General features: G+C 35.5%; 1 protein-coding gene across 1 annotated transcript in view; it reads left to right on the forward strand.

Moving 5' to 3' along the window:
* LOC145682697 (sodium channel protein Nach-like) overlaps positions 1 to 12,128 on the forward strand; it is an 81,715-nt gene extending 69,587 nt beyond the window's left edge. The window contains exons 9-11 of the mRNA XM_081754085.1: positions 1,494 to 1,710; positions 6,698 to 6,789; positions 11,067 to 12,128. Of these exons, the coding sequence (XP_081610211.1) occupies positions 1,494 to 1,710; positions 6,698 to 6,789; positions 11,067 to 11,278 (521 nt within the window). The 3' untranslated portion in view covers positions 11,279 to 12,128. The remainder of the gene's footprint in view (positions 1 to 1,493; positions 1,711 to 6,697; positions 6,790 to 11,066) is intronic.
* Positions 12,129 to 17,916: the final 5,788 nt, after the last annotated feature.

The raw sequence follows: 17,916 nt of genomic DNA on the forward strand, positions 1-17,916 counted from the left end.
TCAGCGAATTTAGAAAGGCTATCAACCTCGTGCTTATATTTTAAAGAAATCTGACGGTACAGTTCTCACTGATACGGATAGCATCTTAAATAGAAGGAATGATTTATTTGGCGATTTGCTTAACATGCAACCAAGAACTAGTGTGCGTGGAGAAAAGGATATACACACCGCAGAACCGTATATTCCAGAACCCGACGGAATAGAAGTAGAAACCGCTATAAAGAAATTAAAGAAATACAAATCTCCGGGTGTAGATGAAATTCCGGCTGAGTTAATTTTAGCGGAGGCGAAAAATTGTGGAACAAGATACACAAACTCATTCTCCTTATCTGGAACAAGGAAGAATTGCCACAAGAGTGGAAAAAATCAATCATTGTTCCAATTCACAAGAAAGGCGATGAAACAGACTGTAATAATTATTGGGGCATTTCTCTTCTGTCAACATCCTATAAAATCCTTTCAAATATTCTGTTAGCAAGATTGACCCTATACGCAGATGAAATTATTGGAGATTATGAGTGCGGATTTAGACGAAATCAATCAACTATCGACCAAACATTTACCATTCGCCAAATACTCGAAAAAAATTGGGAATACAATACCCCGGTACATCAACTATTTATTGATTTTAGAAAGTTCTTACAGAACTTGGAATACCGAGAAATCTAATTAGATTAATTAAGATTTGTTTAAATGAATCCTAAAATAAAGTCCGGGTAGGAAAATTTTTGTCCATGAGCTTTCAATTCGAAAATGGTCTGAAACAAGGAGATGCGTTGTCGCCATTATTATTTAACTTTGTTCTGGAATACGCTATAAGGAAAATCAAAATATAGCAACCAGGGCCTAGAGTTGAACGGTATTCACCAGGTTATGACATATGCGGATGATGTAAATTTAATAGGAGATGATAGGAGAACAATAGAGATAAATGCAGAGATCTTATTAAACGCTTGCAGGGACATGGGTTTAGAAGTAATTACAGAGAAAACTAAATACATGGAAGTGCGTCGGGACCGGAATACAGCAAATTATGGGTGCGTTAAAATATTAAATAATACTTTTGATAAAGTGGATAGTTTCAAATATCTAGGATCTATATTAACAGAGGAAAATCATATTCACGAAGAAATTAAATGTCGACTAAAAACAGGGAATTCGTGTTATTATTCGGTGCAAAATCTCTTGTCGTCGCGAATTCTGTCGAGGAATTTGAAGCTTAAAATATATAAAACGATAATCATGCCTGTTGTTCTGAATGGTTGCGAGACATGGTCGCTTACTCGGAAGAAAGAACATAGACTGAAAGTATTTGAGAACAAGATCCTGAGACGAATATTTGGACCCGAAAGAAACGTGAATGGGGAATAGTTAGTTATTATTATTATTATTATTACTATTATTATTATTATTATTATTATTATTATTATTATTATTATTATTATTATTATTAACATAATGTATGATACTGTCTAATTATTATTCTCGATCAGAGTCTGTTTTAGGCCAACTTCAGTCTAAAGATGAAGCTTTGGCCATAAAATTGGATCCATCCTTCTGGGGTACAAGTAATCATATTGACAGCACTAAAACTAATGATAGCGTAGATGGTGATCAAGAAGATGAAGATGAAGATGAAGATCTCTGTAGATGTCCTGCACTTTGTTCAAGAATTGTTTACACTGCAGATGTCACCTATCTTCCTAATAAGTAAGTATATGTTACTTAAAATATCCATTGAAGCTTTCCTGGCGACGTATTTCAAACGTCTTCTTGGGTTAGTAGCCAGGTAAATACTGTTGTATCTTACAACATTTCGAGGGCTGACATTGTCTTCATCTTCAGGCAAATATGATGGGGCAATAGAGTGCGTGGAATATATGCTTCATGTGTGTGTGATTGGACTCTTCCAGTTGGTGGTTGAAATGGCAGCTTCTGATTGGTGCTTGAAGTGGCCTGATGTGATTGGTGTCCATGTTTGACTGAGTTGAAATCCTGTGTCTCTGTTTCAACAACTGAGTCAACTGACGAGGGAAGGGCGGCATGTCACTCAGAGATAATTGCACCAAATTTGATGTAGGCGTAGCTAATGAGAATAGAAAAGAACATGTGGAAACATTCGTTTCGCAAGCTTTCGGAATCAGAAATAATGGATCCTACAGGTCAGGAGAAGTAAAGCCTGTTAATTAGATATTGGTGGGGCGGGGCCTTTGCTCGCTGTTGCGACCAACGTAGAAAAAGTAAAATAAAGTAGAATGAAAACAGAAAAGATGAGCTGAACAGAAAATGCGCCAATGTCCGCCTTCAGTCCCATCAAGCGAATGCCGGGATATTGATTCTATAAACTGCTCTGCCATTGCCGTAACCAATTGGGTATGCATCGCTAGTTAGCTTAATGAAATTGCATTAAAAAATAAAGAAAATATATACAGAAATTAATCATGGGCGTCGCCAGAAGTTTTCCAGGGAAGGGGTTGAAATGAAGTTGCTGTATTACTTCACGCTATAAGATACTGTCAGTACGCAAATATTAAACTTTGAACCCACTAAAATTAACTGCTTTCAATTGTACGGGTGTTTGATATCTACTACGTTGCGCCAACCAAATTAAAGTATTGTGTGTATGTGAGTCGAATTTAAGTATATACTGCGGAATTATGATGTTTGGAATGGGAACGACTGTGGACGGCCATAATAAAAATAACCGTTTCAATACATACAAGACTGTTCATTAACACAACTATGTTAACACAAATGATAAAGGAAATATTTGAACTTGGTCTACTCACCACTAGAAAGCAGTAAAATGTATTGGACAGAAACAACCTCGTAATAACTGCATTCAAGACTCCAAATATAACTCACGCATGTTTCACAAACACTACACTTTAATAGTGTGAACACAAAATGAACATGAGAGTTTCACTTCTGTTGCCTAGCACACATAACTCAGAACGTTTTCGCCGTCTACACACATCCCATGTTCGTAAAGTTAGCATCAAAATTGGTTTCAATAAGATTAGAAAATACCATAGTTAACCTTAATATACCGTACAGTGTATTCAAAAATTAAATATGCTAAAAAAAAAAGCAACACATGTTCAGTCCCAAACAGACGAGACTATTTTTTCAAAAAAATATTTCAGTTCTTCTTTATAGAGATAAGGTGAATAATGGCAAGAGAACTGACGATTTAGTATCTTTGCATTCGCCTGGTGGGACTGAGGGTGGATATTGGCGCACTTTCTGTTCGCTCATCTTTTCTGTTTTCATTCTACATTGGCCGCAACAGCGAGCAAAGGTTCCATCCTATCAATATCTGATTGACAGGCCATACTTTTTCTGAACTGTAGGGCTATTATTTCTGAATCCGAACGCCTTCGAAACGGATGCGTCCACACGTTCTTTTCTATTCCTATTACCTACTCCTACACTAAATTTGGTGGAATTGTCTCTGAGTGACATCGCGCCCTTCCCTCGTGAGTCAAACATAGACACCAGTCATATCCTGCCATTTCAAGCACCAATCAGAAGAGTCCAATCACACACACATGAAGATATATTTCACGCACTATATTATCTCAGCAAACTCGTAGAAAGGATCATACCATGGAGGCTGCAACACCACACAGGACAAGTACATCATTCCACCTCATCAATACGGCTTTTGCCCAGGATATGGCAACGCTGTCAACTCGTCAGAGTGGCGGACGAGATCACCTTTCGCTTCAATGAACGAGGACACACACAGAACATCGAACATTGAGAAAGCATTTAACAATTTCTGGTATGATGGCCTTGTCCACAAACTGCTCCAAACGGGGATTCCTCCCTATCTAGTGAGGTTGATAAACAACTATTTACGAAACAGAAGTTTCAGGGTCAGCTACGCAGAGCACCTCACCACCACCAGACGGATCAGCGCTGGAGTTCCCCAGGTTTCCTGCCTCACCCAACTGTTATACAATGTATACATCAACGACATTCCGCAAACGGCAAATACCATCACCGCCACTTACGCAGATAACACTGCGTTGTTTGCAAGCCATCTTAACCACCAGTAAGCAGAACTCTACCTGCAACGTCACATTCACATGATCGAAAACTGGACCAGGAACTGGAGAATCAAAATCAACTCGACTAAAACCACCCTGGTGGACATCAGCAAAAACAGGAAGCAGCTACCCTTCAACCTTTCCCTACAAGGCACTCAGTTACCCCTCAGCACCCAAGCAAAATATCTTGGGGTAATCATGGACAAGCGACTTTCCTTCACTGCAAAGAAGGCAACCCAACGCTTTCAAGCACTCCTGCCGCTCTTTCTGAGTCCACAACTCACAAATGAGAACCAAACTTCATGTTTACAAGATGTGCATCGGCTCTATTCTGTTGTATGCACATCAAGTTTGGAGCCACGCTCCAAACACATACCTCCGACAGCTCCAGGTAGCCCAGAACAAGGCTGCCAGAGCAATAACTGGACATTCGATGGATACCAGGGTGGCACAAATACATGAAAATCTTAACTTACCGCTTCTGGCAGAAGTCAGAGAACAATAAAAAAACATCCTCCTGGCGACAGATAAGACGACCTACATACCACCACATCTCGCACATTGCAACGCAGGAACCTTGAAGAAACCTGTACAAGATGCCTCGCCCAAAGTAACACACCACAAATGACCAGCAGTGACGGTTGCGGTTCTTGACAGATCAGCTACAAATCAGAACAACACGTCAAGCGAAACCAACATGGAAGGCAATGGCTAGGCCCGATACTTCAGCAAAACACCACAGTCAAGAAGAAATGCCCATCATATTTGACTGAAGATGAAGACAATGTCAGCCCTCGAAATATTGCAAGATACAACAGTATTTACCTGGCTGCTAATCCTAGAAGACCTTTTGCTGTATGTTACTACTCGAATTTACTTTCAATTCAACTTTCCATTAGGTTTAAAATTGAAAAAAACAGAATAGTTCAAGAATGTGTTGCCTAGATACTACTATTTGAAACAATTCATTTTTTAATTATTTAGAATGTTGAGTTTATCAATAAATTCAAATGGCTTTATCTATGACATACAATATTGTGAAATATCTATACTTTATGTGTTCGAAAATAATTGACATGTCAAAGAATATTACCAAATTTTAAGAAGATACAGACATTTCTTGGAAACTTTAGAAAAGAAACTATTTAGCATCTACTTAAACAAAAATATTCACAGCTCTTTCCACATTAAATCAAATATTCTGTCTGTTACGACCAATTAGTGTTGAGATTGTTACTAAATTCAAGCTCTAAATTAAACAGTATAAGAGTGTGTGTTAAAGAAAGCTGCATAAACTTAAATTTAAAAAAAAAAAAATCTTGCTTCAAATATGTAAGTATCGTGGTAGAATAACTAATTAAACCAATCAACTCTTGGCCTATGGACCCCGGAGGTTCAATGCCGCATTCACAAAAGCTCTTCGTTGACTTCTGTCCTTAGCCAACTGGATCCAGTTTCTATTTTGTATTACTATTTCTGCGAGATTTAGCTTAATATTACCTTTAATCTCAGCCTAGGTCTTCCTAATGGTCCTTTTTCGATTGGTCTTCCAGTTAAGACTTTGAAACCGTTCCTACTTTCTTCCATTCTGGCTACATGAAGAATAACCACTATAAATACAACATAACTAAAAGAAAATGCATACAACACTTTCTGTATAATCTACTCAGTGTTTGTATTAACAGCATTCATTTTTGCACCAGTAAAGACCAAGAAACACTCCTCTGAGGCTTCGTATTAAGTTAGTTTTGTTCCAAATGAACTTCCAACAGTAGATTTGGAATCTCTTTACAAAATCCTCAATAACTATGTATATTTCAGACTATCAACTCTTGATTCAAAGAAATGCTATAAATACAGTATCAACCGTTATGTGTTACTTTGTTTGATGTTTACTTACCATGGTATGGTCCATATCCTTCCGAATTTTAAAGTTTGGTTTCCAGTTCCGAATAATACACACTTATATTATATATTAATAAATAAGAGATATAAATCAAAGTTACTTGTGCGAGTATAATCCTGTTTGAAAACGATATTTTTGAATCTTACTTTTAGACAAAGTTAACTGGTTTGTGAAGAAATGTCTGCATTCAAAATCTACTGAAAAAACGAATTTTAACTTAAGGGTTATAATTTTAAGAGCCTAATATACTAAAAATAATACCAAACTTACCATTTTTCTCTTGATTTTTTCTCATAAAAGAAAGGAGATAATAAAATGGAACTTACCACAATCATAGATAATGTTATTCTACAATAGACAATATGAACTGAAGAATTTTTAGTGTTGCCAGAATAACATTTCCTCCAAAATCTAAGTTAAGGCAGAGACTAGAGGAAGAAACTCAAGTGCATTTGATTACATATCATGTTGTTTTAGTATCCTGTGAACTACTTTTTAAATAACATTATTATTTAATTTTAATAGCTGTATGTTAAAACTATTACAAACTAAAAACAACATTATAAATTTCACACGTAGCTCATGTCTTTTGAACCCATCGGATATAGATGAAGCCCGAAGAATTTACAGAAATATCTCATGTTTTACACATCCATTGACTGCATCTTTGAATAATGATTTTTATTTTATGTGTTAACAGGTTAAATAACTTCAAGTGTTCATTTTTTTTAATTAGGGGAGACAACACAATCATAATGGTGTATTTCAAAGACTCTTCTGTTGTGAGATACAGGACAAATGTTGATTTTGGATGGCAAGAATTCGTTGGTAAGTTAAATCATTAGTATCTTTATTGCTCCATGCTTCACCAGTTACAACACGCGATTTGAAATTTTATTTATTATTCCACAATGATAACATAGCGCGAAAGTACGTTATACTCAGAATCAAATCTTGCATTTTACAGAACATGGGTCAGCAGACTTAAAATTATTGAGAATCCCATTTATTTGAATCTTATTGAATAACTTAAAGAACGTAAAGAACGCCAAAAATGTAGAAACAGAGTCAGGATGAAAGTATAAAAATGCTTTTATAGGAACCTTGACGCTCGGAAACTATATGCAATGGAAATTAACATTGAAAAATCGAAAGTTATGAGACTAACCCTTGAAAACACACAATTACGGGTCAGAGAAGAACAAAGGGAACTTGAGGAAGTCGACCATTTCAAAAATCTGGGAAGTATTTTGAGGAGAGACTCTTACCGCACCAAGGAGTCTGTTGTCAATGAAGTATTCTCAACAGGAAAAGATCACTCTTAACCAGCAGGCTAAACTAAGGAAAAAGTTGATCAAGTTTTATATATGAAATACTGGACGGTATGGACATTACAGGAGTTACAGAAAAAATAATAAGAGATCTTCGAAATGTTGTGTTGGAGGAAGACGAAGAAGATAAAATAGACGGAGAGAGACGTTTTAACACAATAGGAGAGAAGAGGACGCTTCTAATCAGCATCCTCTGCAGGAAGACCAATTGGACTTGACACATCTCACGAAAAAATTGCCTTGTTCATACCGTCCTAGAAGGAAAAAATGGAAGGAAAACGAGGAGTAGAATGAAGAAGAACGCAACTGGTCAATAATTTGAAAAATAGAAAAAACTGGGAGTTGAAAGAGGAAGCTGACGATTAATAAACGTGGAAGAAACATTTCCAGGTCCAAACCTAAAATTTAAGAAAGAAAATAAAAACAAATTGTCTCAGGAAATTATAAAAGTCAGAATATATAATAATAGTAACAATAATAATGAACTAATTGTTGGGAGTTTAATAGCTCGGGATAAAAGTGTTTAAAGAATAATAAGATACTAGTTGTAAAAAAAGAGAAAAGTCGTTGTTAGGTGAATGTTTGGTTCGTGATTTTAAAGAATCTTGTCGCAGAAGTTTGTAGATAATTCAGTTATAAGAAGGTTAATTATATATTAAAAAAAAGTACTGAGGAAAGTACTGATGAAATATTATGTTACGTGGAATTAATATGTATAAATAGTGCCGTAATAAAAGTTATTATGGAAGTAAAGTCTTACACAGGTCTTGAAGCCAACAATTATAATAAACTGATCATCTAAATTGTTGGTCTATAAGAAATTACAGTTTCGAAATAGTAATCGGTTTATTTAATAATATTTTGTACATATTCCCTGCCTCACTTTCTACATTTTTTCATGATCTTCGTAATCTTTCTAAAATTCAGAAACGGGAAGGATTTTGCTAAAGAACTTTAAAAACAAAATTTACGATTAGCTACCTGGTAACTAAAAAAGTTCCTGTCGTTCTAGAACAGTGATAAGCAAAGAGCAATACAGTGGATAACACGTACGTTAGGGGTTCGAAGTAATCTCCATCCACTTCCAACGCCTTTTGCCAAAATGTTCCTACAGCTATACAATACCCTGATGATAAAACTCACCAATCATAGATACCTGGATGTAAAGAAGTCCGTGAGTGCGTTCCGCAGGTCTCCCTGATTTGCGAAATATCTCCCATGTTGGTGGTTGTTGAGGGAGTGAAACAGATGATAATATGTTGGCGCAAGCTTCGGTGAATATGGTGCATGATAAAGTGTCTCCCAGACAAGTTACGGAAGGCACCCGAGGGTCCTCTTCGCCACATGTGGTTGGGATTGTCGTGCAGGAACAGTGCACCCTTGAAGTAACCAATGCCGGCTCCTTCTGCCGCAATACACGGTGCACTTAGAGGTCAATAGTGATGGTAGTGTTGACCATACACGCAGCATAACCTTCTGTGGGTGCAGAGATGGGCTTGAGGTGTGAGGAAAAAATCACGTGGCAACAACCAATGTCCACTACGCTTGGGGATGTCATAAAGGACCCACTTATCGTCACCAGTGATCAAACGATTGAAGACGAATGTGTTTAGGTGCCAGTGAGCAAGAACAAAGAGGCTATCATTCGTTTCACCTTGTTGGCTGCCGTCAAGCGTAGGGTACCCACTTTTTTAAACTTGTATCATTTCTCTATCCGATGCAGATGGATTCTGGTTGTTTTGACGGAAACATGGAACCTATCTGCAAATTCATCATACGTTAGACTACTGTCCTCTACGATGGTTACTTTCAAGGCCTCGTCATCCAATACATCTGGTCGTTCACTGAACGTTCATCCGAAAGGCTTACATCTCTCACAATTTCTGGAACCAATGAATGACAATGCTTCCCAAATGTCTGGCATATGCGGCGACTTAATGCGGCAGCTGATAGGCCCACTTTGAAGTTATATAAAAACACATGCGAATAAACTGCTTCGATACTTGCATTTCCCTTCGATACTGGGCCAACTATGACTGCCGTATATGTGACCCGTGTTTGAATTACTGAAGGTCTATGGTCTAATGGTACCTGCCCGATCGCTTGGCAGGTACGTGCGTCATTTCGCTTTCTCTTTGTGGGCACATGATTAGTGGAACTCCACAAAGGACACGAACTTTTTTGGTCACCTGGTATTAGAACGACTAACCTCTATCAGGTATGATGTATCCTACATTAGCATTACATAACATGTAGTCTCGAAATTGTCAATTCACTGGATGAATGTTACATTTAAATACTCTTGTATAGTTCTTTATTGGATTATAATAATATTAACCTTCCATTGTACGTAATCCTACATCATCAGAGTATCCTATTTCTGTATTCTCAGCTTCGTATTCTTACTAATATATTATATTCCTTACAATTTATTGATTTTAACTCATGATTTGATATATTTTCTTTTTCTTCTAAATCTTTTAATTTCCTTTAATAAACTTTCAAATTTTATTTTATTTATATGTTTACTTCTTTTAAAAAAGTTAGAAAGTTAACAATTTTAACTTTGTACTGAGTCATTTATATATTTTTTTAATTTTTTATTTATTTTATTTATTTATTTATTTACTTTTACTGCTTGATACAAGAGCTTTGATTACTCTTGCTCACTTTAATTTAATTCAATTATATTGATGAACCTGCTGTAGCTGCTACGATACTTAAACATTTTATCACTATTTAACTCTAAAAGATAACACATTTGTTTAATTGCTACATAAGCTATTCGAATTGCTACAATATAAGGAATGTCTTGGATAAGCGCAGGTTGGATCTGCGTTGATTTTGCTGTAACATAATTGTCATTATTACACATATTTACGCATTGGCAGTAAGTTTTTCGAGTTTATTTTTAAATGACTGAACAGAAGCTGCAAATAACACGTATACGTGCATATAGATGGAAATACTATGCTTGTTGATTCAAGTATTGATTTGTGATATAAGAATATTAAGTACAATGAAAAGTGAAGGCAAAATGGCTCAGTAGTAAAGCGGTGATCTTTGGTGTGAGGAAGCTTTGATTCGGTCCCTGGCCTGAGTTGTAGTAGACAACATCGTGTTTGTGGGTTTTCTCAAGGTTCTCCCGTTTCCTTAAATTTTCTCTACATAATAATTCAGTTTCCTTCAAACTTAGAGTTTTGAGTTTAGCACCCTTTTATTAGACACGCTGGAAATCAAACCCAGGTATCAAACTCCAAAGGTACCTAGTTATCTACTTAGCCACGAAGAAGCCCTAGTTCAATTTCACTAATCATTGCTCTCACTTAACATATAGGGTATACTTGTGTGACACAAACTAGAAAGGTTTTATTTTTCATTTGAAATTAAAGAGAAATACTTTTATTTTTATTTTATTATTTTTTCTTAGAATTTAAATGTTTTTAATGGATTTTCTGTATTTTATACTTTATAAAATTATTTTATTTATTTATTTATTTCTAAACCGGTTTGTTAACCTAAAACTTTTGTGGTAAATACTATCAATTATAATCTATTGTAAGTAGATCTTGGAAGACGTGCTTTTGTGTACTGCAGACTTTTCTCACAATCAATGAACCGCATTATGCAAAGTATTCCTGTACTTAAAAATAGCTTAACCTAAAAAAAAGTGTCTATAAATTGTTATATAATTGAATGATTTCTAACTAAAATTTACCCTTAATACTTCAATTGTCATAAGCAAGACCTCTTTTTCTTTCTATTCTTCTTTAGCGTCTCTTGGAGGGATCGCTGGTTTGTGTCTGGGTGCGAGTCTTTTGAGCATCATAGAGCTGGTGTACTTCTTCACCGTTCGCCTGGTTATAGATTACATGAAAGAACAACCCGTCCACCACCGCATTCTATCGACAGCAACATCTATTCAGTGTATCAAATCATCACCAGAGGATTGTTATTTACCAACTGATTTCATATATCAACCTTGAATATGAAAAGGAAAGGATATTTTAACATACTTTAATGTAAATAGGTTAATTGGTTTTATAGTATTACAACAAATATTGTAGTATACCAAAATTAAAACCTCGAAATTATTGTAACTTGTTAATATTTAAATTTTGCATTTCAAAAATTTGTGTAAATATTTTAGGTCTGGCTTGAATACAAGAACACTTATTGTCTGAATGTAATGGATTAGGTCAAAATTGTTTCCAAAATCCGATTTCGATTATTGAGGCAAGCTCAAAGATTATTTTATTTTACCAGATAGATAGATGAAGTGTTCAAAAAGAAAATGCAAGTAAAAAGGGAAACACAAACCAACATTTCCTACAAAAAGATACTTTGAATTCAGTCAACTCTTTGACTCTGGAGACTTATTATCAGTCTACAGTTTCTCAAGTATTAGAGTAACTCCGGTTTCTAAGTCTACCACAGCTGCCAGAGAATCACAATGTAACTGTCTTTACAATTTGCGTTTTCTGAGTATTGTTAGATCCCAACTATTTACATAAATTTTCGTAAAATCCCAATACTTACAATACTAAGGGTTCTAAGTGTGCTATATGTACTCATCACATTGTTCATTCTGGCTTAGATAAAACATCAAAATTTGACTGAAGCAAACAAAACTTGATAATGTTATGTTGGAGTTCCGGCAATGTATTTCTGCCTTTATCAGGTGAGTTTCATGAAACGTTATGTTAGAGTTTCGGCAATATATTACTGCCTTTATCAAGTGTGTTTCATGAAAGGTTATGTTAGAGTTTTGTCAATGTATTACTGTTTTAAAAGAATGTATTTCATGAAAGCAATGATGCATTACCGAAACTGTAACTCAGGATTATTATTATAAGCTTTTCGCTTTATTTAGATTATATCTATCTATCTATCTAATTACCTATATATATATATATATATATATATATATATATATATTGACACCATACCTCCTAAGTGTTACTGTAAATACTTCTTTTTCTCATCTTCCCCATATTTATCCTCTACTTCATGAATGCAAATTCGAAGTCCCTGAAACAAAAGCCCTAATACATTACATTTCCTGTATTTGTGTCAAAATGTTCAAAAGGAATGTCCCCTTCTTTCTTTCCTCATAGCAGAATTACCTGATGAGAGTGTTGAACTTTGCAATGAAAGGAACCCAAGTTTTGCCACTGTATCAGCAGATAATTTGTATCGTATGGAAGAATGGTATATTGGTTGGCAGAAAGTTTTTATCAGAATGCAAAATACTGTCACATGCTAAGAGTTCCTACAAGCAATTTGTGGTTATTAATTCATATCTAGTTTTGAATATATCTGTAAAAGTAGGAACGGCTTCCTGTATTTAGAGAGTTAGTTATATTCAGGACCATTTATATCAAATAATTATAATGTATGTAAGTCTAGTTTGTAGACTTAGAATATGAAATACTGTGCAATCCCTAGATGTGGAGTGCGATATTAAGGTAAATGTAAAGGGTCGATTTTCACTAATAAATGGCAACATATGTTCCCTACCTTTCCAATGTATTTTCTAGGGCGTAACAATGTTCATTATAATTCAATCAAATTCAAAGGATAAATATTCAAGCTTTGTTCAAAGACAAGTTGAAGAAATAATCAGAGAATAATTACTGTAGTATTTTTATTTATTTGTTGCTACTTTCATTGTTGAGAACACTTAATTTTACTCTTCAGAAATATATTCTCAAGAATGAAACTCTTTCAACAATAAAGTTAACAAAAAAACAAAAAAAAAAAAGCTGCATGGTTGATTCTCTGATTATTTCTTCAACTTGTCTTTGGGCAAAGTTTGAATAATCATATCTTGTTTTTGATTGAATTCTATTGAAGATTGTCGCTCTCCGCAAGATATATTAAAAAGGTAGAGAACATAGGTTGATATCTATTGATTGCTATTAATGTTCGTTTAAAACACTTTAAGGAAAAACAAGCTAAGCTGGCCCATTTGATTATGTTATACTAATGTGTCTAATCGTAGTATATTCAGTAGTTCTGTAAAGAGGAGCTAATCTTTATTGAAATATCCTTTATTTGAAAAACGTCTTAGTACTCCTTGCTTGGAAACTTATCTAAAGATTCAATAGTACTTGATGTCTTTAACCAAACAAGAGTTCTCTTATTAAATTGTATCCTAGTTTGTACTTCATGAATGTTACACTGTAGAAGTAGAAACATGGGAAATAAATAGTATAAAATTATCCTGTGATAAGAACTTTCTTATCAAATTTTAAGTTTGTGCGTCCAGCAGTTCACAGAAATAACGTTATAATAATAGTTAATCCCCTCTGTTCCGAACGAAATTTTAATGAATTGAAAAACTTCGGCCTATAATCAGTGATGAAAATTTTCCGATTCATAAAAACATACTCTACTTATCCTTACATTGTTGTTTAGTCGTAAAATTTATTGGTAATAAATAGTGATGTGAGGTGAAAAATTTTCTGCTATACTTTTCGGGAAAATTATCCTTTCTAAACAAATATTAGTGATTAAGTAACACTTCCTCATTAATCATAAAATTGATTGAATTCATGTATAGAAATTTTAAAAAGTGAAAGATTGTTCAAAGAATCTGAAAATTTTCATGACTCAGACAATTTCCAGTACTATGTAGGAACAAGTGAAACAATTTTTCATGAATCGAAAAAAATTCTGTTTTGTATGGAAAAATTGAAAACTCTTTTTGTGAGTCAGAACATTTTCATTATTTTGAAGCAAAAAGTAAAACAACTACTTAAATCGGGAAGTTTTATTGCTCTGTAGAAACAAGTGAAAGGAATTTTCACGGATCGGAAAATTTTCATTACGATGTAGAAACAAGTGGAAAAACTTTTCTTAAGCCGGACAATTTTTAATATTAGGTACAGTGACGTTAGTGGAAAATTTTCCATTATATTTAACTGCACATTAAGCTATAAAATTGAATTCCCGTATAGGAATGTTAGACAGCAACAAAATATAACTTTCCAATTAGCTTTCGGGAAGCGGAAAGAAATCGGAAAATTTCCATCATCAGAAATCGGAATGAAATATTCACCATATTAGTCTTGGTTCACCACATAGTATTGGTCATGATGAATTGCGGTTCAATAAAGTATCAGCGAGATGCGTGCCGTGTCAACTGACTACGTGCCTATGAGGAAGTTTAGTGTTGTTCTTAGGCTAAAGTTGATAGATATCAAAGCAGAATTATTACAGATGAAAACTTGTTCCACTATCACCAACCTCAAGCAAAGACAGCGAGGAAGCAGTGACTCCATAGCTTGTTGTCAAAATAAAATCAACACTCAATTATCCGCAAGAAAAAACATGATCACTCTCTACCGGGATCGAAGTAGGATAATTTTGGAACATTACGTACGAAAAGGTAGCTGCGGTGAAAAGTGTCCAGCAGTGTCCAAAATAGCCTTAATCCTGCAATCAGGAGTAAAATACAGACTTATGACTCAAGTGTTTTGCTTCTTCAAGACTACGCCCTACCACGTATTGGCCGTTTAACTCTGTTTATAATTCAAGATATGAAATTTCAATGTTCTCATGGTTGGTCTAATGGCTAACATCGAATACTTTACATTCCTTCAAACACCACTTTAAACTGTGTACTGTAAAATCTAGTTGCTGACAGGGGACATAAATACAAAGCGATAGATCAATCTAACCCATCCAGCACAACGCTGATGTCATTCCCAAAATACCCGACAAAAAGACACAAGAACCAGAGAATAAACTTGGATTTGATAAAGGCTGTGATGATACAGATACAAAATATCTTTGACGGTATTGATGTATCTAAAGATATACCACTCGTAAATACGTGATTGCTCGTATACCCGCAATGCTTGATTATTCCATTGTCTCTCGCCCTGTATCCTGTTTTGCTCTATATGTTTCTCTGCGTCGTTGTTCCAAACGTAAAATTGTGTTCCTATGTCATATATTGGACAATTGGAAATTAATGATTATACGTTATAATTACTATCATTGTGTAAATGTTGTTCAATATGTAATATACAGGGTGTCCACATGAAACCTCTCTGATTACAAATATTAATTGCATGGAAACTATTAGTGTCAGAGAATAACAGTTTGCGACATCTTGAAGAGCAATTCAGTTTTTCTTTTTCTTTTAAATATATATATGAACTTCTACATGGGTTCCATTTGTAGCTCTCAGAATGTCCAGTCGATATTCAATCTCCGACATTTGTTTTGTAGCATGTCCGGTGTGATCGAGTTGATGGCTTCTTTCATTTTGCGACGAAGAGCAGGTATATCATGTACAAGTGTGAAGTAGACTCTTATCTTTGACATAGCCCAATAGAAAGAAATTTTTTGGGCTTCTAGTGAAGGCATGCCTGACCTCATCCACAGTTTCCTCAGACGTTGGTGCATTGCCCGAGCCAGGATGTCAGTTTACATTCCCCGTGGCTAAAAACTTCTCAAACCATGTTTTAATGGTCTTGACATCTGGTGGGTCCCGTTGGTACTTTCGTCTGAAGTTCCTTTGCACGATAATTGATTATTTAGTCTCAACTAACCACACCACACACTGAACTTTCTCTTGTGCTGTTGTCGTCTTTGCTTATGAACACCTGCAACAAATAACAAAAGTTCATATAAAGTTTGTTACTGAACACTGGCAACAAATAACAAAAATTAACAATCAACAACAAGAAAACCGTTTGAATTGCTCTTCAAGATGCCGCGAACTGTTATTCCCTGCACTAATAGTTTCCATTCAATTAGTATTTGTAATTAGGGAGGTTTCATGTAGACACCTGCGTACTAAGTAGTCTTGAAGGAGTCAATATGTTGAGGACAATTTAAGATTTAAAACTATGGAAATAAACTTATTATAAAGTTTAGAAATCTTTTGAACTAAAAGTGTAAATGCAGTTTTCTTTTCTTTATTAGTCCTTGGAGAAGCATACTTTTCCCTGCTTCCGCCAAGAACTTGTCTTCTGCCTCTACGTGTTGGCTTACAAATCCCATTAGCTAATACACCACATTCCATTCCGGACGGAGTTGCTGGTAGACACTGGTACCACTCGTAGGATAGCCAGCCACGGTGCAAAAAACACTTATGTATACCTTTGGATTAATACTTTTCTAAAGATGGTGTTTCTGTTGGCTTTGAATATGAGAAATTTGAAGATAATTTTTTTTTTTTTCAAAACTCGATAGAGCAAATTTTGAGAAACGGAGGTATGTTTTTTCTGGTATGCTTTTCGTGCTACCAATCAAGCTGTGAAATCAGAATTGACAAATCTCGAAATGTGCCATGTGTATAGAATACTAAATCATGAAAATTTTGTCAGAACTCAATAGAGGTAATGTACAATAAGAACAAAAATGCAATTCTTGTAAAAAAAAAAAAAATGTTTTGTGCTCTATCGAGTTTTGAGAAAATGCTCATTTCTTTTTCTTTCTATTATGTGGTTTCACGATACATGTGTTTATTACTTGGTAGTTGAAGGCTGCAAGTGGCAAGGGTTACTGCATTATTGAAAATTTATTAAAGTTCACTTTCAGAGTAAGATCATGTACGGATAAATTGGCAATAATTTTCACATATTTTGGTCTAGGAATTAATTCGTGCGGTTGGTACGCACACATTGAAGCTGTAGTACAAACACAAAATACATAAATACCTTAAGAAAAATATTGTCCATCGCTAGCCACCACTTTCGCCCATCTGTCAGGCAATGTACGGATTCCGTGGCGAAAGAAGTCCTCACCCTTGGAAGCGATCCAGTCAGAGACCCATGTTTCGATATCTTCTGAAGAAGTAAACCGCTGTCCAATCAAATCGTTGTTCATGCAATCGAACAAGTAGTAGTCCGAAGGAGCAACGTCTGGTGAATACGGCGGGTGGGGTAAAACTTCCCATCCGACATTTTCTAAATAGGTTTTGACCGGTTTTGCGACATGTGGGCGAGCGTTATCATGTTGAACAATGAGTTTATCATGTCTGTTCTCCCATTCTGGTCGTGTTCTGGCCAGAGCTTGCTTCAAACGCATTAATTGTCGTCGATAACGTTCTCCATTCATAGTTTCACCCGGTTGCAGCAGCTCATAGTACACCACACCTTTCATATCCCACCATATGCACAGCATAACCTTTGCACAGTGAATATCTCGTTTTGGTTGTGATGGACCTGGTTCATCTGGTTTCACCCAGGCCTTTTTTCGTTTAGGGTTCTCGTAATGGATCCACTTCTCATCACCCGTAATAATTCGATGCAGAAACCCCTTTCTGCGCTGTCGTTGAAGCAGCAATTCGCAAATGGTTTTTCGTCTTTCAACGTCTCTGTCTTTCAATTCATGTGGAACCCAATGTGATATCTTTTGAATCATTCCCATGGCTTTCAAGCGTTTGGAGACTGTTGTTTGATCAACGCCTAATGCTGCTGCAAGTTGTTCCTGCGTTTGACACGAATCCTGCTCGAGCAATGCTGTCAATTCTTCGTCTTGAAATTTTTTTGGCTGTCCAGCTCGCTCTTGGTTTGCCAAGCCGAAATCACCACTTCTAAACCGTGCAAACCACTTCTGACACGTTCGCTCAGCTAGAGCATGGTCACCATACACTTCCACCAAA

This window comes from Thermobia domestica, chromosome 4, assembly GCF_964235325.1.
Source record: "Thermobia domestica chromosome 4, izTheDome1.hap1.1, whole genome shotgun sequence".
Classification (NCBI taxonomy): Eukaryota; Metazoa; Arthropoda; class Insecta; order Zygentoma; family Lepismatidae; genus Thermobia; species Thermobia domestica.